At 38.9% G+C, this 25,611-nt stretch overlaps 1 protein-coding gene across 1 annotated transcript in view; it reads right to left on the minus strand.

Annotated features, from left to right (window-relative positions):
* Positions 1-25,611, minus strand: part of LOC126281644 (putative inorganic phosphate cotransporter) — a 154,530-nt gene that overhangs the window by 33,981 nt on the left and 94,938 nt on the right. The window contains exon 5 of the mRNA XM_049980781.1: positions 13,922-14,145. Coding sequence (XP_049836738.1) covers positions 13,922-14,145 — 224 coding nt within the window. The remainder of the gene's footprint in view (positions 1-13,921; positions 14,146-25,611) is intronic.

Consider the following 25,611-nt stretch of genomic DNA (forward strand, 5'->3'; position numbering starts at 1 on the left):
AGTATATACCTTAGCTCAGTACAGCTGACAGCTATAAAAAAAATCCAACAAAAATAAATAATAAACATAGCTTTTAGAAACTTATTCTTCATCAGGGAGGAGAGAACTGGGAAGAAGTAGAAAGAAAGGAAAGTTGATCTATGTCACTCAGAATATGTATTATGAGGTAACAAAGGGTAAGTAAGCAAAGATGAAATAAAGTGTCAAAGGGAAATCAAAGAAAGCACATCGTAAGTACTGTGCTAGTTTCAAAGCAAAGATAGCTGAGTAATACTAAGTAAGAAGTGAAAGAGACCAATGTAAATGGACATACAGTGACCACATGTCAGTTGATAAATGGCGTGTTGGTTCGCATGTGGCCCTGCCTTAAATGATATATGTTTTGCCAGTGGTGGGCTGGGGTAACTGGTTATGGGGGTACGCAGGTGGCAGGTTTTACTGTGGTTTCAGTTACAGTGGTAGGCACCTGCAGTTAGGGAAGGTGGTTTGGGAATGTCATAAGATTCGACAAGGATGTGGTCAGGCTGGTCCTCTTTATGGAATTTTGGTGATAGGTAGAAAGTACAGGTGTGTGGTTCAGGTGGAGTTAGTAGATCTGTGGAGGCAGTTGTCAGACCTTGTGAGAGGTGTAAGGTTTTTAGGATTTTCTCTATCTCAACCTACATCTACATCCATACTCTGCAAGCCACCTGATAGTGTGTGGTGGAGGGTACTTTGAGCACCTCTATCGGTCCTCCCTTCTATTCCAGTCTCGTATTGTCCGTGGAAAAAAAAATATTGTTGGTATGCCTCTGTGTGGGCTCTAATCTCTCTCATTTTATCCTCATGGTCTCTTCACGAGATATACATAGGAGGGAGAAATATATTGCTTGACTCCTCAGTGAAGGCATGTTCTTGAAACTTCAAGAAAAGCCCCTATCGAGCTACTGAGCATCTCTCTTGCAGAGTCTTCCACTGGAGTTTATCTATAATCTACGTAATGCTTTTGCAATTAATAAATGATCCTGTAACGAAGCACACTGCTCTCCGTTGTATCTTCCCTGTCTCTTCTATCACCCCTGTCTGGTATGGATCCCACACTGGTGAGCAGTATTCAAGCAGTGGGCAAACAAGTGTACTGTAACCTACTTCCTTTGTTTTTGGATTGCATTTCCTTAGGCTTCTTCCAATGAATCTCAGTCTGGCATCTGCTTTACCGACTATTAATTTTATATGGTCATTCCATTTTAATTACTCCTAATGCCTACTCCCAGATAATTTATGGAATTAACTGCTTCTAGTTGCTGACCTAGATGGAGGGAATGAGGTCTCGTGGAACAGCTGTGCAGGTTGAGTTTTCTCTCTATACAAACACCACACACATCATGGTCCTCTGCCTTTGAGCACTACCTCTCCCAACACCTACCTGAATGCCTTCTGATAACCTCATTTCTTTCATCACTTACAAACTTCATCTTCACCTTTAAATACTTCATTTTTGAGGATCAGACTTAGAAAAAAATTAGGAGGACAGCAATGGGAACTTTTTTATGGGCCTAATTGAAGAGGCACTCCTTAAGACCCAGCTGTTGCATCCCCTGGCTTGATATAGGTTTACTGATGACATGTTTGTGGTTTGGGATCATGGTGAAGAAAACTTCATTAACTTACTTCAAAATCTCAACTCCTTTTCTAACCTTAATTTCACATGGTCCTTCTCCAGAACCCAGGCCATCTTCTTGGATGTTGACCACCTCATTGAGGCTCATGTCCAATCCCTTGTGTATATCAAACCCACAAACAAACAACAGTAGCTCGACTTTGACAGCTACTATCTTTTCCACATCAAATTCTCCCTTCTTTACGGCCTAGGTATCTGTGTTAAACTTATCTGCTCCAGTCACAAATCCCTCAAAAGCTACATCAATTACCTTCCTAATGCCTTCCTCTCTGACAGTTACCCTGCAGGCCCTGTCCATAAGCAAATCTCCTGAGAAGTTTACTCCTCTCCTTCTGGCAACTATGTTCCTACCTCCAGGCCACACAGAAGTATCCCCTTCATCACCCAGTACCAACCTAGCCTCGAATGCCTCGACACATTGGTCTACCAGAGCTATAACTTTCTCAAGTTGAGCCTGAAATGAGATCATCCTTCCAAATATCCTACTCACATCACCCATAGTGGCCTTTCATAGTCCTCCTAACCTCTGCTACAGCCTTGTCAAAGTGTATGACATTTGCAAACCACCTTCCATACCTACAGGTTCCTATCCCTGTAACCTACCCAATGCAAAACCTGTCCCGTGCATCCCCCCCACAACCACCTACTCCAATCCCAGTATTGACGAAACACGTACAATTCAAGGCAGGGTCACATGTGGAACAACACATCATTTTTCAGCTGGTGTGTGTTCACTGCACAGTCTTCTACATAGTTATGACAACCCCAAAACTATCTGAGCTAATGAAAGGGGGATGATCAATACACAGTGGCAAAGCATGCCCTCCACTATAACTCTTGTGACCTAGGAGCCTGCTGCACCACAGGAACCATTTGGATCCTCCCAGTCAACATAAGTCCTCCAGAGCCACACAGATGGGAACTTGCTCTCCAACGTATCCTTTCATATTGCCACCCCCTGGACTCAACCTAAATAACCTACTCTATCCTTCTCTTTGGTCATTTACTCATTTATTTACTTTTCATTTTTCATCTTATTATTTTTCATCTTTTTCCATTAGTTATTTAATTTATCTCACTATCTTTCTCTTCTTACTTAGTATCATTCATCTATCTTCTGTGCTTTGAAGTTGGCACATTATTTATGATGCACTATATAACAATACAGCCCGACCCGTGGGTTAACTGAAATGACTGATACCAACTGTTTTTTGATATGTAACTGTGTAGTTATTGGACAATACAGTGCCCTAGGGATTTGTATGTGTACCTATGTGTATTTATATATCAGTCTGTCGCATTTACTAGTAATATTCTGTATTCGTTGTGAAAAGACTTATTGTCGTCATTAACGGAATTACATAATAAATGCCAAATTAAATGATTCATCAGCAGGGTGAGCTAAGAAATGTAAAGTAACGGATAATAAGATACTGTAGAAGTATTGGTATAAGTGGTCAGAGCCACTAATTACGATCATTTGGAACAAGAAATGTATTAGTATAGAAAAAGCTTCATTATCTTGAGAAACAGCTTTTTAAGTGATTACCAAGCAATGTATTCGTACTTGTTATTCATTTTATATCCTATTTTGAAATTAATGTACTTTGTAAACACATTTTGATTAACTCTCCAATTGTTTGCATCACACAATGTTCAGATTTTTCGTATTTCAGGGCGTATTTGTAACTTCCTTGTATACAGTCTGATAGAAAGCAGAATTTGTGATGTCATTAAATGTTAGTATCTGAAACCGAACTGTAATTAATTAAATAACTCAAAATTCACAAAAGACATTATTGTAATTAGAACCATATCGATTTTTAATATTTAAACCTAGTGATGACACTACAAAAATTACGTCAACTAATATTGTTAATTTTTCCTTATTCGGGTGTAATGTCTGTTCGCAAACATTTTGTACATTTTAATTGTAACTTTGAAATTCTTCAGAATTAATAATGCAATATTTTGTGAGTGATTGTTAAAATTCTATATAAGCAGAGATGATGCGAGGTCAAAGTCAGTCAGTTGTTTGTGATGATTTCGGCTGGAGAGTCTGTAAAAGTGACGCCTGTAAATAAATAATGTGAAGTGTGAAGAATTCTCCGATTTCTTCATCTAAAAATGAACCCCCAAAAGTTAAGTTTATAAATATAAAGCTGCTCGACGAACAAGTAGCTTTATAAGTGGTGGTGTGAGCTGGGATTTGATGATTGAAATCGGAACTGTTTTTAAAAAGTAATTGTTTCAGGTGACCGCAAGACGAATACTAAACATAAATTGTGAAGAAATTTTTGTGTTTATGGACGCACAGAACGAGTGGATGTTGCTGCATGAGAAGAGTTGGTGTGGAAAAGAAATACAAAGAAAATCATCACCTGCATGGGGAGATCGTAAATCATAACAACTGATCTGATGATAATGGACCAAATTCTCGGACTGCACCGCTGGAATTCAGATGAGTAACAGTTTTTTTTAATTAATTTGTGTTTTTTTTTTGTTTTTGTGAGGAAAAGATTTTACTATGGCTGATAAAAAGTGTGTAGGCGGTGAATCAATTGAAAACACTTCGGACCTAGGATCGAGTATCAGTGAACTAAGTGTAGATCGAGGTTTTGGTGGAGAGGGTTCCAGTGAAAATGTCGCCACAAGTACTCCAATTGCACAGGGAAGAGTAGGCGGAGACGATCTGTTAATGTTATTAATGCAACATATGAAAGAAGCGAAGAAACAGATGGGACAGATTAGGCAGGATACTAGTAAGATAAGGGAAATCCAGGATGGTTTGGCAGCACTAAAAATGACTGTCGAGACAGGGCAGGGTGAACTCAATACTCGTGTAGGAGCAGTGGAAGAACTGGTTGATGTATTAGAAACTAATTTCACACAAGAGTTGTCCAAAAATGAGGAAAGGTTCAAAAAACTAGATAAGCATGTAGAAGTAGAAAATTCAAAACTGAAAGTAGAGGTTGTTCAGACTAAGAGAATCTTAGAAGAAAAACTTGAATCCAATAAAAAGAATTCAGAGTTAAAATTTGCAGAAATTTCCAATCAAATAAGTAATGTAGATCTAAAGTGTGATGAAAAAATAGATTTGTGTAAAAATAATGTTGTAGGTTTAAGTAAGAAAGTTGTAGAGTTACAAGAAGGTGTAGCCCAAAGAAATTTTGTTAGCAATTTTAATTGTGTATGGGGTGGCATACCTTTAAAATGCTTTCCAGGAGATGGGAAATTGCATCCAGTTGATTTTTTACAGCATTGTCAGGATAATTTTAGTAATGACATGACAGATAATGTAAAAATTAAATTTGTTAAACGATTTTTGGATGGAGAAGCAATCTCGTGGGCAAATCAGAATGTTAATTCTACCATGTCATATAATGAATTTGAAAGAAAGTTTTTAAATAAGTTCTGGTCAGATTCTGAGCAAGCTAGGATTAAAAGTGAGTTTTTGAATGGTCGAATGTATAGGGAAAGTGATGGTAGCTTGAAGTGTTTTTGTGAAAGTCAGTTGAGGAAATTAGTACACCTCGACAAACCTTTTGATGAACTAATACAAATAGATGCATTAAAAAGAAGACTACCAAAAAGAGTACAGTGGGAGTTGATTTATGGACCAGATGATTCTGTAGATCAGTTCTTGAGGTATGTAGATAAGTTGGATAGAGCTTTTGAGAGAAATGAGAGGTTAAACAATGGCAGATTTGGCAATCAACCAACTGGGGGGTGGAACCAAAGCAGGAATCAAGGCAGGAGTAATAATAGTGATAACAGATGGATCAACCATAGTAATGGGGATGGAAACAGAGGGCACAATAGCAGGGAGAGACCTTGGGAAAATAATAACAGACAATTTGATAATCACCAATCAGGACAAGGCAATTTAAACTGACAGATGCCTCATTGGGAGCCTGTCAGTTTGGGGCAAGAAATGTGTACCGAAATCAGGCTAAACACCACTGGTCTAGAGACACCGAAAATAATTACAGAAGACAGAATAATCGAAGATGTTGGAGTGGAAGTGACAGTACTAATGTAAGACGAGTGCATCAAATTGGCAAATTGCAGTTTAACAGTAAACTCTGGAAATGTATGAATGAAAGTGTTGTAGATAGAAGTAATAGCATCTGTAAGAATGTTGAGGAAGTTCCGTTAGAGGAAGAAACTATTTCAAGTCTATATAATCAGTGTGGTAATGAAGTTTGCAAGGAAAATGTTGGTTCTGATAGTAATCTTGATGAGTTTGGATTAAGTAAATTAATGAAAGAAGAACCTATCCCTGTTAAGCACTTAAGTGATGATACCTGTACTAGTGTACATGTCAACAATTCTGATGGTCATAGTAAAGATGTTGTAGAAGTGTTCAGTGTTGGAAATGATAGCATATGTAGTAATATTGATAGTGAAAGTGTTGGAAGTAATGATGAATGTGAGGAAGAATTAGATGACATGGTGTATTTGGAGGTTAAAGAAGATTTAATTAGTAGTGAAGAAGATGATATCAGTAGTATTTGTGAAGAATATGAAGATCAGATTGTGCCAATGAAAACTGGGAAGGTATCATCAGATAAGGAACATGCAGAGAGCCATCATAATGTAGATGAGATGCTAGAAATGTTATGGGATACTTACAAGGATTATAGTGACAGTGACAGAATAAAAAGGGTCATCAAGATTATTTGTGAAGAATTGCATTCCAACTGGCAAGGTAGAACCAATCAACAGGCTTACAGTGGGATCAGTTCCGGGAAAAACAGACAGTGTGTTAAGGACAGACGTGACATCAAGCAATCATCTGATATAGCATTAAGTAAAATTCAGACAAGTAAGAGAAATTGTACAGGCAAAAATGGTACAAATTACTTGGACTTTAGAGATATTGAAGAAGATCTGTTGGATGAAAATGAGGACAGTAAGAAGGAAAAAGTTTTAGGTTGCCCGTATATACGTATAAAAGTTGCAAATTATGAAGGACTTTGCCTCTTAGACACGGGTAGTCCTGTCTGTGCTATTTCTGAAAAATTTAGAGACCAGATAAGACATAGTGATGACTTTGAAGAATATCCTGTTATTGGAATCAAAATTAAGGGAGCAACTGGTAGGCACAGCAAAGTTGTAAACAGGCAAGCCTTAATATCTTTCACTATTAATGATGTACAGTATAACCAAGGATGCTTTGTAGTACCTGATCTCAATGAGAATATTTTGTTTGGAATGAATTGGATACAAGGAGTAAATGCAGATTTTGACTGGAATAACAAAAAGTTAAAGCTCACCAAGCCAAAGGCAGATGGAACACATGTGACTGAACTAATTATCCAAAATTGCCTAGAGAATAATTTTCAGATTAGAAGAGTGATTTGTACAGATGAGAAGATCGACATTAACAAGGAAGACAATGAAGAAGACTGCAGTGAAGCCAAGTATGCTGAATTAGTGGCCACCAAACTAAAAGAAGCTGGTAATTTAAATGAAGAACAGACAGATCAACTAGGCAGTTTGTTGTGGGAATACAAAGATGTGTTTAGTGAGAAACCTGGGAAAGTGAAGAACTATGAATGTAGACTTAAACTAAAACCTCACGAACCATTTTTCATCAAACCCTATGGAGTACCCATTTCAAAAAGAAAAGCTGTGGAGGAAGAACTACAAAAGATGGAAGAGTGGAGAGTAATTGAAAGATGTAATAGTGCATACAATAACCCGTTGGTGGTGGTTTCCAAACGTGATGGTGGAGTAAGACTTGTGCTCGATTCAAGACATTTAAACAAATACCTTGAGAGGGAAACTGATCACCCTGAAAATATAGATGAGTTATTACATAAGTTTGAACATATGAAGTACATGTCTAGCTTAGACTTAACAGCTGGTTTCCATCAGATACCATTAGAGATTCAGTCTAGAAAATATACTGCGTTTTTATATAGAGGAAGATGTTATTGCTATTGTGTTGTACCATTTGGCCTTAATGTATCAATTGCAGAATTTATTCGAGCATTGGATTTTGTTCTAGGAAAAGAACTGTTAAGAAAACTAATCCTTTATGTTGATGACATACTTGTAACAGGAAAAAGTTGGGAAGAACATATACATTTGTTGGGTGAAGTGTGTTACAAATTAAGACAGGGAGGCATGTCATTAAAACTAGAGAAGTGCAAATTCGGAGTTAAACAGCTCAAATTTTTAGGCCATACCATATCAGAAGAAGGAATCTTACCTGATGAAGAAAAACTTGAAGCCATTGCAAAATTTCCTGCACCCAAGACTAAGAAACAACTTAAATCATTCTATGGAATTTGTGGCTACTACCGGAAGTTTGTCAGCAATCAAGCTTTAAATGTACCGTGTTTGAACAACTTGTTGAAGAAGAAGAACACCATTTGGGTATGGGACAAGGATTGTCAGGAAGCATTCGACAACATCAAGAAACAGATGTGCAACAGTAAAATGTTATACAGACCTGACCTTACAGAACCATTTTGTATCATGACCGACAGCAGTGACTATGGACTGGGAGCTCATTTGTTCCAAGAAAAGATTGTAGATGGTGTGACGGAGCACAGGTCAATAGCTTTTGCCAGTAGAACTTTACAGAAACATGAGAAGTCATACACTGTCACCGAAAAAGAAGTGTTAGCAGTCTATTGGGCTTTCATCAAGTTCAAGAATTACCTATTAGGACATCAAGTGGTAGTATACACAGACCATAAGGCTTTGATCTACATACAAGAGTGTACTTTGCATCACAGCAGGATAACCAGGTGGGCACTATTCCTCCAGCAGTTCGACTATACAGTAAAATATATAAAAGGTGAAGAAAATCAAATCGCAGATGCTCTATCAAGGTTGCCAATGGGAGGAGAAGGTGAAAATAACAGTGATGAGTGTGAAAGGGAGTTTCGGATTATGTATCTAAAAGGGGTGAAAGATGAGAATGAAATCAGGAAAATTTGTAATGACATCCGTAGATATCAAAACCATGATTCCAACTGGAAGTTAGTTAAAAGTTATCTAGGTAAAAGAGGATATGAGAAAGTAGAGCAGTATTACAAAGTGCATAAGGGTATACTATTCAGAAGATACAGTGCAGACAGTGACACTTGGAGATTGTGTTGGCCAGAACAGTATATTGAAGTGTTGATAAAGTATGTACATGAAAGTTTCGGGCATTGTGGGACACTGAAATGTATCCAAAAGATTCAAGAAAATGTGTACTTCTACAACATTGCTAGGAGAGTGAGAAAGCAAATATCTACATGTGACAGGTGTCAGAGAGTAAAAGTTAGCAATCAAACTTGCAGAGGATATATGCAAAACATCTTGCCAAAGGAACAACTACAACTTGTAGCAGTTGACCTTTATGGATCATTGCCTAAGGCTAAAGGAGGATTTTGTTACATATTTGTCATGGTGGATCTTTTTTCAAAATTCATTAAACTATATCCATTGAAGAAAGCAACAAGTAAGAACATCATTTTGAAAATTAGAAGAGACTATTTCACAAAGGTGGGAAAACCAAAGAGCATGCTCTCTGACAATGGAGCACAATTTACTTCTAAAATTTGGAAAACATTTGTGGAGGATGAGAACATAAACCATATTCTGATCTCTGCGTATCACCCGTCCAGCAATCCGGCTGAACGTTACATGAGAGAAATAGGGAGATTATTTAGAACTTATTGCAACAAAAATCATGTGAGTTGGATAGAGTACGTAGACAGCTTTGAAGATATACTGAACAGCTTACAACATTCGTCTACTGGGTTCTGCCCATATGAAATACTGTATCATAAGAAACCGCCAAATCTGATCAACGAATTAATTGAATTCCCAGCATGTAAAGCTATGAGTCCACAGGAAAGAGAAGAAATAGTCAAGAAAGTAATGGAACAACAGGGGAAACTAAGAAAAAACAAACATGACAAGAAGTTGAAACCTACAAATTTTAAAATTGATGATCTGGTCCTGGTGAAAACACATGAAAAATCCAAAGCGATAAGCAATGAATTAAAGAAATTCTTTGACATCTATATTGGCCCATTCAAAATTCAGTCTATGCCACACCCAAATGCATATAGATTAGTGTACCCAAAGTCAGGAAGACTATTTGGTTTACGTAACATAACTGAACTGAAACCTTATAAACAAGTGTCAAATACCAAGAAAAAATAAGATAATGTAAAAGCCCTCAGGAGGATACATCCTGTATCAAGTGCGTGCCGAGCACTAGGTCTCCGAGCTATGTAGCATTCTATTTTCTTCTTTTCGTTTTCGGATGATACATCTTTTACTCATCTATAAACCTATAACGAAGTTATCTCTCACTGAAAATACTAGCCATTCTTTTAGTATAAGTTTTTTTGTATGTCATATGATTATTGAGTGACATTGTTTGAAAATAAGTAAATAAATTTAACTGTGTATAAAATTTGAATCCTCCCTTGACTAATGACTAATAATTCTTTAAGCATTTCAGGCAATAGTTATTACTATAATTCCTGATTAATATGTGGTGTAAAACTTTTCCAGATCCATATGTGTGTGTGTACTCTATGTTATGTAATATTGTAAATAAATTACTGTTAGCATTTTCATTACAGAATAGAATCCAAGGGGATATAAGATAATGGAGGTCATTGTGGTTATGGTCTGTAGAGTATGTATTTGATTTGTGGGTGGTTCTTTGAAGATTATAGGCTTGGTCATGATTTTGTTAGTTTGCCAATGAGATATACAAATGGACAATGTTAAGGATGTACACGTGTTACTAAATGGACAAGTTGTACTGTGAAAAATGAGTAAGTTTGTCATTACAAGGTGGTGTGCTAATGAACAATCAGTGAGTTTGTGTTTGATATGATAAAGAGCTAAAGGATATCTGGGACATTTAATATGCTGTATAGTGTATTATGCTGAAATATTAATCAAAAAGAAAGGATACATAAATAATTCATTTTTGTTCATTAACTTTAAGTTGTATATAGCTAAATCCTTACAGTTTAGAGATGCTTAATTTTGTGTGATTTTGTCTATAAATATACTAATAGTGTAGGATAGTATGTTAATGATTTTGATACATTTATACCTGATGTGACCTTAATTGTAACCTGCACGAGTACCTTGCGAAATGAGTTCATCCCTGTTCCTACCTAGAGAACTGTATCAAAGATCCTTACCTGACCTGAAAAAAAATTAAGAAACTGAAAAACTAATAGTGGACTGTGCTATTGCAGTGTAGAGACTGCCAGAAGCAGAGGGGCTGCAGACACAAGATGGACAGCGCATTGGGACGGATGATTGTGAGCTGCCAATTCATTAAGATATGCAACATGCACCAGTGACTGGAGTAACAGCTAAGAAAAAAAAGAAATTCTATTTTGGAGGGTATTTGGCAGCCATTCATACAAGTTACACTTGTAAGAGTGGCTGGGGGGGTGTATAACAATACAGCCCGACCCGTGGGTCCCTCTCACACCCTTTACTCCATCTTTGCGTACCTTCCCCTTGTTACCTTATAAGCTAGGTTGTGAGTGACATACACCCACTTTCCCTTCTTTCCCTTTCTTCCCTCTCTCCTCTCCAATGAAGGAACAAGAGTCTGTAAGATAGATTTTATATATTTATTTTTGTCGGCTTCTTTGTGTGACTCTCAGCTGTTCTGAATCTTCCATAGGCAGAGATTCAGGTGTCAACATAGAAGAGCAATAATGATGTTGGCATGGACTGGGAAACTGCCAAACTACCAGCTGCATGGAGTGCATACAAATTTGAATTTGCTGACTGGAACTCTTTTAGTTAACTGATGTTTCAGCAGGTTTGATATTAAAACAGGGATTGTGTGCACATACATTATCTAAGAATATAATTAATTGTTTTGAGAAATGCATAGTACAATACTGTACAGTAATGTATTTTTTAGAAAGGTAGTTTGTAAAGTTCTTGGAATGGAATAGAAAAAAATACATACCTCAGTGAAACCTCAATTGTAGTCTTCCTAGACACTAATTCATGTTCTTGGAATGGAAAGGAAAGACACAACTTACCTCGGTGAAACTTCCACTGTAGTCTCCCTGTACACTAATTCATGTTGTCCAATGCCTTGATCCCATCTCGAAAATTAGATTCCTCCAGGCCTGCAAAAAACCCTTCAACTTCAGCTTTCAGTTATTTGTTTGAAGAGAATCTGCATCCACTGGGGATAATTTTGAGCCTTGGGAAGAAATGAAAGTCTGGTGGAGCGAAACCAGGTGAATAAAATGGGCATGGCAACAATTTTTCTTAGTTAATGTATTTTTGCTATGGTAATGATCCTTGTGTGCAAGTGCACATTGTCTTCAGAATGAGATTTTTCACTCTGCAGCAGAGTGTGCACTGATATGAAACTTACTGGCACATTAAAACTGTGTGCCGGACCGAGACTCAAACTCGGGACCTTTGCCTTTCGCAGACAAGTGCTCTACCATCTGAGATACCCAAGCATGACTCACGCCCCATCCTCACAGCTTTACTTCTGCCAGTATCTCATCCCCTACCTTCCAAACTTTACAGAAGCTCTCCTGTAAACCTTCCAGAACTAGCACTCCTGAAAGAAAAGATATTGCAGAGACATGGCTTTGCCACAGCCTAGGGGATGTTTCCAGAATGAGATTTTCACTCTGCAGCAGAGTGTGTGCTGATATGAAACTCCCTGGCAGATTAAAACTGTGTGCCCGACTGAGACTTGAACTTGGGACCTTTGCCTTTTGCGGGCAGGAGAGCTTCCATAAAGTTTGGAAGGTGGGAGACAAGATACTGGCAGAAGTAAAGCTGTGAGGACAGGGTGTGAGTCATGCTTGAGTAGCCTAGATGGTAGAGCACTTGCCTGCGAAAGGCAAAGGTCCCAAGTTCGAGTCTCGGTCCAACACACGGTTTTACTCTGCCAGTAAGTTTCACATTGTCTTAATGGAAGGTGACTTGCTTCCTTGCCAAATAGGGTATTTTTTTCAAATCTTTCATTGGAGTTGGTTCAGGAGATTAGCTCAGTATTGTGCCATAATTGGTTGACCAGTGAGAAAATAATCAATCAGGAGAATTCTTTTGGCACCGCAGGAAACTGACACCTTGACCTTTCAGGATGACCATATTAACTTCGTTTTCTTTGGTGGTGACGAATCAACTAATGTTTTGTCTCTGGGATATAGTAGTGGATCAGAGTTGCATGTGTGATCACAAACCAGCCCAAAAAATGTTTTTAGTTGCTCTGAAAATCATAAAACATTCTGATGTGTTTCCGACAGTTTCTCATATCCAATTCCACAGTTGAAATGTGGTATGTTCATTCACATGACATCCCTACAGCTTAATCAATTTCTCACACTTTCATCCAGTGATCCTCCACGACCATTTTGTGCACTTTTGCAATAATTTCTGGGATAGTGGCAGGTCTTGGCTGATCACTAAGCAGATCATCATCTAAGCTGTCCTGACCAAATTTAAACTCATTTGTTTACTTGGTAACAGCTGAATGTGAAAATGCAGAGCCCCAGTGTTTTCTAAAAATTGGCATTAATTTTCTTATCTTTTATAGCTTTCTTTATGAAGTACTTAATCACTGCTTGAATCTTGATTTTATTTTTTTTTTTTTCTACCAAGAAAGAAAAGAGAGGTGTTCACATCACAGATCTCTACCAGAGCACAGATGCATCCTGTATTTACTCATAAGGATGACATACTATTACATGGTAATCCCTTTGTGCTAATGCTGACTTCAGATAGTGATTCCATGAACTTTTCAAACTGCCCTCTTATTTTTAAAACCAGTTTTGATCCTCAATGACCATCTAGCTAAGAAGGAAAACAATGAAGACTCCTTATGTCATACATAACTCCATGTAAGACGAACTACTTGAGTTCAATCAAACTAATATAGTACATCAAAAAGAACTAATTTTTTTAGAAATAAATCACTGTGACCCATTCTGTGGCAAAGGAGCTATCCCCCTGCCATTGAATTGTCCACGTCATTACACTTTTAAAAATTTTGTTTGTTTTCTTGTACACTATAAATTTGACTGTACTTAAGTATTTCCTCTTATGTGGAATTATGCAGGACATGTGAAGTCTTTGTTGGTTTCTTTTTTTTACCTGCATGAGGGTCAAGGACTGAAATCAGTTGTAATAAATAACAAATACAATAAGCACTGTGGTATGCATTTCTCAAAATATATTACTACTGCTAAGTGTCACCTGAAAAATTGTATAATTAAGTTATTGGCTTACCTCTTTACCATGAGCAGTTTGTGCTAATGATTTTTCAATATAAATTCTCTCCACTCTGGAAATGTATTTGTGCTTTGCAGGAGTGTCTGCTCCCAAAATAAAATACAATAGTGACCATGCCACAGCCACTCCACCAAATACATAGAAAATGGATGGCCAGCCCATATTGCTATTTGCTAAGAGGCCAGATGCAGGCATTGCAATCACTGTTCCCAGTTGAGAACCTATGTGAAAAGAATCAGTCAGTTAAATTATATATAATACTATTAAGCTATAACAGTTAAACAGGAGAGTCATAGGAAAGATTTGGTAGGACACGCAATTTAGAATTTGTAGTATTTTCCTCAGCATTCTTTGATGTTAAAGGTTCCCAAATTGTACTTGTCTGGTTAATTTCTATTTATTTTTTTATTTACACAGAAGTGTCAAAGAAACTGGCATGGGCATGCATATTCTAGTACACAGATACATAAACAGGCAGAATATGGTACTGTGGTCAGCAACACCTATATAAGAGAACAGGTGTCTGGCACAGTTGTTAGATCAGTTACTGCTGCTACAATGGCAGGTTATCAAGATTTACCCATAAGTGAGTTTGAACGCGGTGATATAGTTGATGCATGAGCAATGAGAGACAGCATCTCCTAGGTAATGATGAAGTGGGGATTATCCAATGTGACCATTACACAAGTGTACCATGAATACCAGGAATCTAGTAAAACATCAAATCTCTGACATCGCTGCAACTGGAAAAAGATCCTGCAATAATGGGACAAACAACAACTGAAGAGAATCATTCAATGTGACAGAAGTGCAACCCTTCTGCAAATTGCTGTAGATTTCAATGTTGGGCTATCAACAAATGTCCATGTGTGAGCCATTCAATGAAACATCACTGATATGGGCTTTCGGAGCCAAAGGCCCACTCGTGTACCCTTGATGACTGCACGGCACAAAGCTTTATGCCTCACCTGGGCCCATCAGCACTGACATAGGACTGTAGGTGACTGGAAACATGGTCGGATGAGTCTTGTTTCAAACTGTGTTGAGTTGATGGATGTGTAAGAGTAAGGAGATAATCTCATGAATCCATTGGCCATGCATGTCAGCAAGGGGGGTGTTCAAGCTGGTGAAGGCTCTGTAATGGTGTGGAGCATGTGCAGTTGGAATGATATGAGACACATGATACATACAGATATCACTCCGACAGGTGACGTGTAGGCATTCTGTCTGATCAGCTGCATCCATTCATGTCCATTGTGCATTCCAACCGACTTGGGAAATTCCAGCAAGACAATGTAACGCCCCACATGCTAATAATTGCTACAGAGTGGCTCCAGGAACAATTTTCTGAATTTAAACACTTTTTCTGGCCACAAAACTCCCTAGACATGAACATTATTGAACATATCTGGGACACCATGCAATGTGCTGTTCAGAAGAGATCTCCACTACCTTGTACTCTGACAGATTTATGGACAGACCTGCAGGATTCATGACGACAGTTCCTTCCAGCACTATGTAAGACATTAGTTGAGTCCATGCCACATCATGTTGCAGCACTTCTGCATGGTCGCAGGGTCCCTACACACTATCAGGTAGGAGTACCAGGTTCTTTGGCTCTTCAGTGTATTATTAGTCTGCAGGCAGTTTTCAGGCTAAGTAGGACAATGTCCACAACTGCATCCATATATTATTGGTAAACAACAAAAAATTTATATTATTCCTTCAATGCTTGAATATTATTTGACATACATGAGATGGTAAAAATTCTTACAGTGATCTATACATACAGGTGAAAAAACACTTTTCAAATAACATGTGAATTTACAGTTAAACATCTCAGGACTTTTCAGAAACACAGGGAAAGAAGCTATTACATTAAACCTAAATTGTAAGATCAGTTGCAGTGTGGCTCAATGGCACAAGGAGTAAGTATCCAACTACATGTTCAAAAATCTAGAGTTCAGTCCTCTGTTAGTCTTGGATTGCTACTTCCTTCACCTTTGGCATTGTGTGAAATGCCAAACTGCTCCATGGTTCAGGGTCTATTTAAAACTATATTCCCTTATAACTGCATCAGAAAGCCAAGAGAACAGGAACATACCTAATAAAGCACAATATCAAACTAACCTTCAGACTGAAGACAGCTTTAGTTTACTTGCATGCAGGATGTTGTGATTTTCTTATTCTAACATTATAGTAAGGCATTTCATTTTAGCAATAGTACATCATCTCAGTCAGTCTCTCTCTCTCTCTCTCTCTCTCTCTCTCTCTCTCTCTCTCTTCTATTAAACTGTAACAGTCTAATGCCATATTGTGGTCTGTTAAGGAAAGTTAGTTCACTATTTAGAAATCTATTCAGTTATTTTTGTATTTTGTTCAGTTTTTTACATATTTATTCATTCTTCCAGGGATCACAATCAGAATGATATATGATTTGTCATCATAAGATGCCTCAGAACATGCCCTACCAACCAGTCCCTTCTTCTTGTCAAGTTGTGACACAAACTCCTCTTCTCCCCTATTCTATTCAATACCTCCTCATTAGTTATGAAACTGAGAATTTCCTGAAACAGATGAAAAGGGGAAAGCGGCTGGAGTAGATGAGCTGACAGCAGATGTGATTGAAACCTCAGGAATCCATAGAGTGCAATGGTTACACCAGATGCTGGGGGTGATATGGAAAGAAAACAAAGTGCCAGAAGAATGGAAAAATATACCATTGTTCAGGAAAGGTGACAGATGGAAATGCACCATCTATCGAGGAACCACACTGTTATCACACTGCCTTAAGATAATGGAAAAGGTCATAGAAAAAAGATTGTGGAAAATTCTAGAACACCAATTAGAGGACAACAGCATGGGTTCAAAAGCAATAGGGGAACAATAGATCTCATTTTCTCCCTTGTCACGCGGGGTAGCCATGCAGTCTTAGGCGCCTTGCCAAGGTTCGAGCAGCTGCCTCCGTCGTAGATTAGAGTCCTCCCTTGGGCATGGCTGTTTGTGTTGTGCTTAGCACAAGTTAGTTTAAGTTAGATTAAGTAGTGTGTAAGCCTAGAGACCGATGACCTCAGCAGTTTGGTCCCATAGAACTTACCACAAATTTCCAATTTTCTCCCTCTGTCAGTTAATGGAGAAGTATTGGGAGAAAGGAAAGGACTTGATAGAAGTATTCATGGATTTGGAAAAAGTACATGATAGTGTCCCAAGGGATAAAATATGGAAATGCTTGAGAAAACATAACGTTCCTTATTAATTAATGAAAGAAGTTCGGATGCTGTATGATGGTTGTGAGAGCAGTGTACAAGTAGGAGGTGGAAAATGGTTTAAGACAAAGAGAGGTGTTCAGCAAGGCAGTTCACTCTTCCTTTTATTCTTCATTACACTTATAGACACAATCATGAAAGAAATCAAGGAAGAAGAAAATGAAGATCTCAGTGCTTTTGTTTTTGCTGATGACATCGTCATTTGGAGAGAGACAGAAATGGAGGTTCAGAGGAGACTAGATTACTGGAACACAAAATTAAAAAAAAAAAATCAAGGTAACTGTGAATAGGAACAAGACAGTGGCAATGGATATGAACAGGACACCCATACCTTGTAACATCATACTGGAGGGGGAGAAGGTTGAATGTGTGAAAAGCTTTAATTATCTGGGTAGCTTCATATCATGTGATGGAAGTTCCAAACTAGAAGTTTTAAACAGAATAACAAAAGGATCCTTGCTTTCTCCACCAAGTACAAAATCTAATCTGGGACAAGGAAGTCCCTCTAAGAGCCAAATAGCCCATGTATAAAACTTATCTCCTGGCAATCGTGATGTATAGTCTAGAGGACTGTGACATAAATAAGAGAGCAGAGAGTCAAATACAAGCATGTGAAATGAAGTTCCTTAGATCATCTCTACAAAAAACTAGGAGAGACAGAGCCAGGAATGATTATATTAGGAGACACCTGCAGGTGACATTGACTACAGAGGAGAGGATGAGTGCTTTGAGATTGAAGTGGTTTGATCATGTGAAGCGAGTGCATGCAACTCAAACTCCATGCCAGTATTTTGAGATGGAGGTACCAGGAAGAAGACCAATTAGGCAGCCTAGAAGGGAATGGATACACCAGGTTAAGGAAGATCTCAAGATGAGAGGAGTAACATGGGATATAGTGGGTAAGGAAAAGCTATACCAGGACAGAAACCAATAGAGGCTTATCATTCACCAAGTTCATTGCTGGCTCACAGGAAGGTTCAAATGGCTCTGAGCGCTATGGGACTTAACATCTTAGGTAATCAGTCACCTAGAACTTAGAACTACTTAAACCTAACTAACCTAAGAACATCACACACATCCATGCCCGAGGCAGGATCCGAACCTGCGACCATAGCAGTCCCCGCGGTTCCGGACTGAAGTGCCTAGAACCGCACGGCCACCGCAGTCGGCTCACTGGAAGGAAATCCTGATGATGATGATGATGATGATGATGATGATGATGATGATGATGTCTTAACAGTTTCACTGTCTCATTTGGTTGGTCTCTGTCACATAGTGTTTCCTCAGTCACATAATTTATGCCAAATGTCATATCATCATTCATTTCTCCATGTCTTCTCTTCAGTTCATCTGGTATAATGTGTCAGCATCCTCCCTGATGAGAGGGGTGTTGAGCTTAGGGGAATAGCAAGACTTTACTATCATGTACTATTAATCTCAGAACATTTGCTTGTTAAAGCAAAACCATTGTGCTTATGTTCTGTAATGTGAAAAGGTGACGTGATTGTTCCCTTTGGTATCAATCCCTATTCTGAGCCAAGTAATATGAAATATGTTTTGGCTACCTTTTCAAATAGACGTATGGACAGTATATATATATATATTAAAAACAAAGATTCCAAGACGTACCAAGCGGGAAAGCGCCGGTAGACAGGCACAATAAAAAAACACACACACAAAATTTCGAGCTTTAGCAACCGGCGGTTGCTTCGTCAGGAAAGAGGGAAGGAGAAGGAAAGATGAAAGGATGTGGGTTTTAAGGGAGAGGGTAAGGAGTCATTCCAATCCCAGGAGCGGAAAGACTTACCTTTTGTCTTTACAAATGTCTGCTTGTGTTTGTGTATGTGCAGATGGACATGTGTGTGTGTGCGGGTGTATACCTATCCTTTATTTCCCCTTAGGTAAGTCTTTGCACTCCCGGGATTGGAATGACTCCTTACCCTCTCCCTTAAAACCCACATCCTTTCATTTTTCCCTCTCCTTCCCTCTTTCCCGACGAAGCAACCGCCGGTTGCGAAAGCTCGAATTTTGTGTGTATGTTTGTGTTTGTTTGTGTGTCTATTGACCTGCCAGCACTTTTGTTTGGTAGTCACATCATCTTTGTTTTTATATATATAGAGTGAAACATTCCATGTGGGAAAAATATATCAAAAAACAAAGTTGAAGTGACTTACCAAACAAAAGTGCTGGCAGGTCGATAGATACACAAACAAACACAAACATACATACAAAATTCAAGCTTTCGCAACCAACGGTTGCTTCTTCAGGAAAGAGGGACGGAGAGGGAAAGACAGAAGGATGTGCGTTTTAAGGGAGAGGGTAAGGAGTCATTCCAATCCCGGGAGCGGAAAGACTTACCTTAGGGGGGAAAAAAGGACAGGTATACACTCGCACACACACACACATCCATCCACACATATACAGACACAAGCAGACATTTGTAAAGGCAAAGAGCTTCTTTTTGCCACGAGGGCTGACTGGTCTGATGCACTCCCACGTATGCCACTGGGCATCCGCATGGCACATAAACAAGACCTCAATGCCTCACTAGCTGAGGTTTTATATTAGGAGACACTATCCTTCCCCAGTGATTTCACCTCTTTCAACCACCCCTGTTTGCAACCCTGCTTCCCATCTTGGTTGACAGTGTGTGGCATCACACTGCCAAACTCCCTCCTCCCTACTAAAATTTTCACCTCCAAAGACCTTCCCATGTATGACCATGTCTTTCTGCATGATGATACTGTCCACCCCACATTTCACCCCAATGCAGCCCCAACACCTATGACATTATGCTTAATGGCAAGCCAGTCATATGCCTCAGCAACTGACTGAAACCTGCCCCCTGTGATTGCATCCCCTCCGTTCAAGATGCTACTCAGTGTCTGCTGCTTCTGCCTGGAACATCTTAGCCTCACAGCTACAGGCAAGGAGCTGATAGTTACAGGGATCTATGAAGACTACATGGGATGAATTCGAAAGTAAAGTTCTATGTACTGACTTGGCAGAAAATCATAAGAAATTTTGGTCCTATGTCAAAGCGGTAGGTGGATCAAAACAAAATGTCCAGACACTCTGTGACCAAAATGGTACTGAAACAGAGGATGACAGACTAAAGGCCGAATTACTAAATGTCTTCTTCCAAAGCTGTTTCACAGAGGAAGACTGCACTGTGCTTCCTTCTCTAGATTGTCGCACAGTTGACAAAATAGTAGATATCGAAGTAGACGACAGAGGGATAGAGAGCAATTAAAATCGCTCAAAAGAGGAAAGGCCGCTGGTCCTGATGGAATACCAGTTCGATTTTACACAGAGTACGCGAAGGAACTTGCCCCCCTTCTTGCAGCGGTGTACCGTAGGTCTCTTGAAGAGCGAAGCGTTCCAAAGGATTGGAAAAGGGCACAGGTCATCCCCGTTTTCAAGAAGGGACGTCGAACAGATGTGCAGAACTATAGACCTATATCTCTAACGTCGATCAGTTGTAGAATTTTGGAACACGTATTATGTTCGAGTATAATGTCTTTTCTGGAGACTAGAAATCTACTCTGTAGGAATCAGCATGGGTTTCGAAAAAGACGGTCGTGTGAAACCCAGCTCGCGCTATTCGTCCACGAGACTCAGAGGGCCTTAGACACGGGTTCACAGGTAGATGCCGTGTTTCTTGACTTCCGCAAGGCGTTTGACACAGTTCCCCACAGTCGTTTAATGAACAAAGTAAGAGCATACGGACTATCAGATCAATTGTGTGATTGGATTGAGGAGTTCCTAGATAACAGAACGCAGCATGTCATTCTCAATGGAGAGAAGTCTTCCGAAGTAAGAGTGATTTCAGGTGTGCCGCAGGGGAGTGTCATAGGACCGTTGCTATTCACAATATACATAAATGACCTGGTGGATGACATCGGAAGTTCACTGAGGCTTTTTGCAGATGATGCTGTGGTGTATCGAGAGGTTACAACAATGGAAAATTGTACTGAAATGCAGGAGGATCTGCAGCGAATTGACGCATGGTGCACGGAATGGCAATTGAATCTCAATGTAGACAAGTGTAATGTGATGCGAATACATAGAAAGATAGGTCCCTTATCATTTAGCTACAAAATAGCAGGTCAGCAACTGGAAGCAGTTAATTCCATAAATTATCTGGGAGTACTCATTAGGAGTGATTTAAAATGGAATGATCATATAAAGATGATCGTCGGTAAAGCAGATGCCAGACTGAGATTCATTGGAAGAATCCTAAGGAAATGCAATCCGACAACAAAGGAAGTAGGTTACAGTACGCTTGTTCGCCCAATGCTTGAATACTGCTCAGCAGTGTGGGATCCGCACCAGGTAGGGTTGATAGAAGAGATAGAGAAGATCCAACGGAGAGCAGCGCACTTCGTTACAGGATCATTTAGTAATTGCGAAAGCGTTACGGAGATGATAGATAAACTTCAGTGGAAGACTCTGCAGGAGAGACGCTCAGTAGCTCGGTACGGGCTTTTGTTAAAGTTTCGAGAACATACCTTCACCGAAGAGTCAAGCAGTATATTGCTCCCTCCTACGTATATCTCGCGAAGAGACCATGAGGATAAAATCAGAGAGATTAGAGCCCACACAGAAGCATACCGACAATCCTTCTTTCCACGTACAATACGAGACTGGAATAGAAGGGAGAACCGATAGAGGTACTCAGGGTACCCTCCGCCACACACCGTCAGGTGGCTTGCGGAGTATGGACGTAGATGTAGATGTAGATGTAGATAACTGGAGTCCCAGGTACACTATTCCCGAGAAGTTCTCACCTCACTTGATAACATCAGTGTTGAAACAGTGCACACGCAGTTAACTGATGATGGCCACCTGACCATCACTATTATTTGCCTGCCCCTCCAGGCAACGAGCTCCTCACAGACCCACCAAATGCACAAGTACTGGGGGGAGACATTTTCCTCACCTCTCCCTCTCATGCTCACCCGCGTAAGCCATGCTATCCATGCACCCACCCATTTCCATATCAAGCATCTCTATACCCTGCGCCAGACCGCACTGGCCTGCACTACAGACCCATGGTCGTTGCCTCCACATCATGCTCTGCACTATCCGGGTCGGGTGGGGTACCTCTGTGGGAACTTAAGCATATCTGGCCAGAGAAAGTGACTCACAGTCTTATCTCTTATTGTTGATGGAAGCAGTGGAGTTCGCTCTGTGACTCGAGTGTGTTACGTTGTGTGCCTTGTATGTACTGTGTTTATATAAAAAAAAGTGTTTTGTGTACTCCATACCACTGCGCCATTTATCATTCACATCACTATGTACTGGAGTTCCGCACTGTGAAATTTACCCACCTTCACAACAATTTCTGAGTTACAGTATTGTCTAGTGATAGGAAAGACAGAGTCTAGAATGTCAGTGTGATTATTTTTGCAGACTAGGTAACAAGTGAATTAATAAAATAACAAATATGACCCTGTATCCTAGCATCCTTATATAAGAACCTCCACTTTCCAAGCCATGATGATACAAGTACTGAATGGTGTGGCACAGTAAAGGGCAGGATGCTGTGGATGGCAAGGGTCAAAGCACACTCATGATCATTATTATCAGCCATAGATCACCCATTGCCAAGTAAAGGCCCTCTGCAGACCACTCCAGGCCTTATGACCTTGAGATACGGTAAAGCTGCAAGCCATGGGTTTTATATGCATAAATTAATAAGAGAGAGCAAAGGCTGGGCTGAGTGACATCTAGCTGACACACATAGTGGCTGTATAAAGTGAGACGTATGCTGGAAGGAAGGCTGGGACAGCTGAGCCACGGTTGGCTGTCCAACTACTTACAGGAAATCCCCCATTGTTAAACACATCACATGCCCAATTGCTAGCAGGCAGCATGGTCACAGGATGAGTTTATGAGTGTATCTAACACTAAATTATATATTCCCAAAAAAGAAAAAGAAAAAATCACTATATAATGACAATCCCAATAAAGATCTCACTATCTATGTACTACACTGAATTTAGTAATGTTGTTGAGATTATATATGTTGTTTATCAAAAGAAATGCTCATGATGTCATTCTTTCTACAATCGAATGACATGTCATACAAAGGACAATGAAGATAGCTATAGAAAGAGACTATGTGACATACTGTTACTCTAAAAGAGGAATTAGTTATAAACAAAAATATCCCACTACAATAGTTGTGTCCATAACAGGAAGTCCATCACAATTACAAAACAAATTAGCATCTGAATAAATAGTTTATATTGTTGCCATTTATTAGTATAATGCAATTGTGCAGAGGTGTGTTACTTGTTGTGAGTTATCGTGAACAACTGTATTGATATTTATATGTGACTGTTACTCAACTGACTGTATGAACTAGATAAATGTGGGAAATTAAACTACATTAGTGAGTTAGAGTACTGGACTGAGACACTGCTCAAGTAAAATATTACCTGTGTAGAAACTGATTGTTTGCTTGGGCTGCTGTAACATTCATGTTTAATTATTTTGAATGTTAGTTTCAGTATGATCACCAAATGAGAGAATGTTTGTTGAATGTAATGAAACTTAGTTGAGTCAAAACTTGTATCAGGATACATCATTGTCCACATGGACCATTCCCAAATTCTCATTTGATGTTACATATTGTGCTTTAAATGGCTCGTTGACTGTTCAGGAGGCTGGAGCGTTGTTATTGAATTTATATTTGGCTCATACAAAAGCACGTGACTGGCCACTAGTCTAAAAGTTGAGCTACTGAATGTAGTAAATGGTTGTGTGCCTGCCCACTGGTAGTTGTACAGAGACATAGCTATTGGTTGCTCTCACCATAGTGTCATAAGCTGTCGAATGTAATGCTGCACTGCATTACTTTAGCCAAAGTGCATGTACCGGTAGTGCTGTGTAGTTATCATATAGGTGAATATAAACAATGTTTTCTGAAGTAATTTGTGACCCAATTCAGAATCAAATAACTCAAATAACTCAACACAATGACTCTCGCAATGCTATGAATGAATACTAAAGCTGTACCACCTAATGATGCATCATTATGTGAACTGAATTTGGTAATGAGAAATAAAAATTCTACCAACACAAAAAGTGACTGTTTGCAGTCATTACTCAAAACCTCAGTCCATTACAGTCACAATGTTCACCCTGCGTAATAGATGAAAGACCTCCCATTCTTACTGCCATTTTTATTATTTTTTTTTCCTCAACCGTAGTTTTCTATATTTGTTTCCATTTACTTTCCTTTTTTATCCACATTTTATGGTTAAACTGTCTAGAACTGTTCATGCTGGTAGCATTAATCATTCAGTAACTGACACATTTATTGCAATACTGCTAAGTCTGTTCCATGTATGAAACTCAGTTTTTACTTTCAAGCAGTTCGGACTATTATGTTTTGCTACAACCTATGTTTAGAGCAATACTCTACGGAACACTATGAAATGTGTGCAGCAGAGTATTTCCCACTTATCACATATTAAGATATTTTTCTTTCCATTTGCATATGGAATGTGGGAAGAATGGCTGCTTCACTGCCACTGGGCACACTGTAATAATTTTAATCTTGTCATCAAGGTTCTTACAGGAATTATATGTAAGGGGCTGTAGCACAAGTGCTCCCTATATGACATCTCATGGGAAAAGCCTTTAGTAACAATCCACAGACTGAAAGACTAGCTCAGATGATTGAAGTAGGCAGTTTGAAACATAAAAGTAATCTTCTGAGATATCACTTAATTCCTGATCTTTCCATGAACTCTCATGCATAGACATGATGTTTAAATGTAAGTATCTGAGGACTTCAACAAATGCTAACTGTCTTAGACAGCTTGTAACGCATTACATGATCACATTCTTTAATGAAGTGCCTGATACTGGGTGTATTTTTTGTATTTACATCATTTTTCTCACAGAATTTCATTGAGTTACAGTGAGCTGTAGTTAAATGTACTCAGAATATTTCATATTTATTTTCTGTTAATTTCAGGTTAGTTTTCATAACACATTGTGTTTCAGTAATAAGTTGTTGTCAACAGAAGAAATACATTGTTTCAATAGCCTTTTATTTAATATTTGATTTTAAATTTCTGCAGTATATGCAGAAATGTAAAAAATGATGTAAAATTACTGTGAAAACACTAGTACTAAATTTTTAATGGATTTGTATGTAAATCATCAGTATGGAACATTAGAAGTGTAGCTCCACAAACCTTTATATAATTTATTAGTTATTTTTGAATATTGTTTTGTTGAATATTAAGATTGAAATTAACTCACACAACAATCTTTCAGTAATGAAAGAGGACTGGTCGGTTGGCCTCTTCGGTTTGACTCCAGTGTCTGTGTTCAGTTAGCCAGACTGATTAATAAGGCCAGGTTCCATACATCCATTTTATTTATGAAAGTTGAAAAATT

This window comes from Schistocerca gregaria, chromosome 1 (genome assembly GCF_023897955.1).
Source record: "Schistocerca gregaria isolate iqSchGreg1 chromosome 1, iqSchGreg1.2, whole genome shotgun sequence".
Lineage (NCBI taxonomy): Eukaryota > Metazoa > Arthropoda > Insecta > Orthoptera > Acrididae > Schistocerca > Schistocerca gregaria.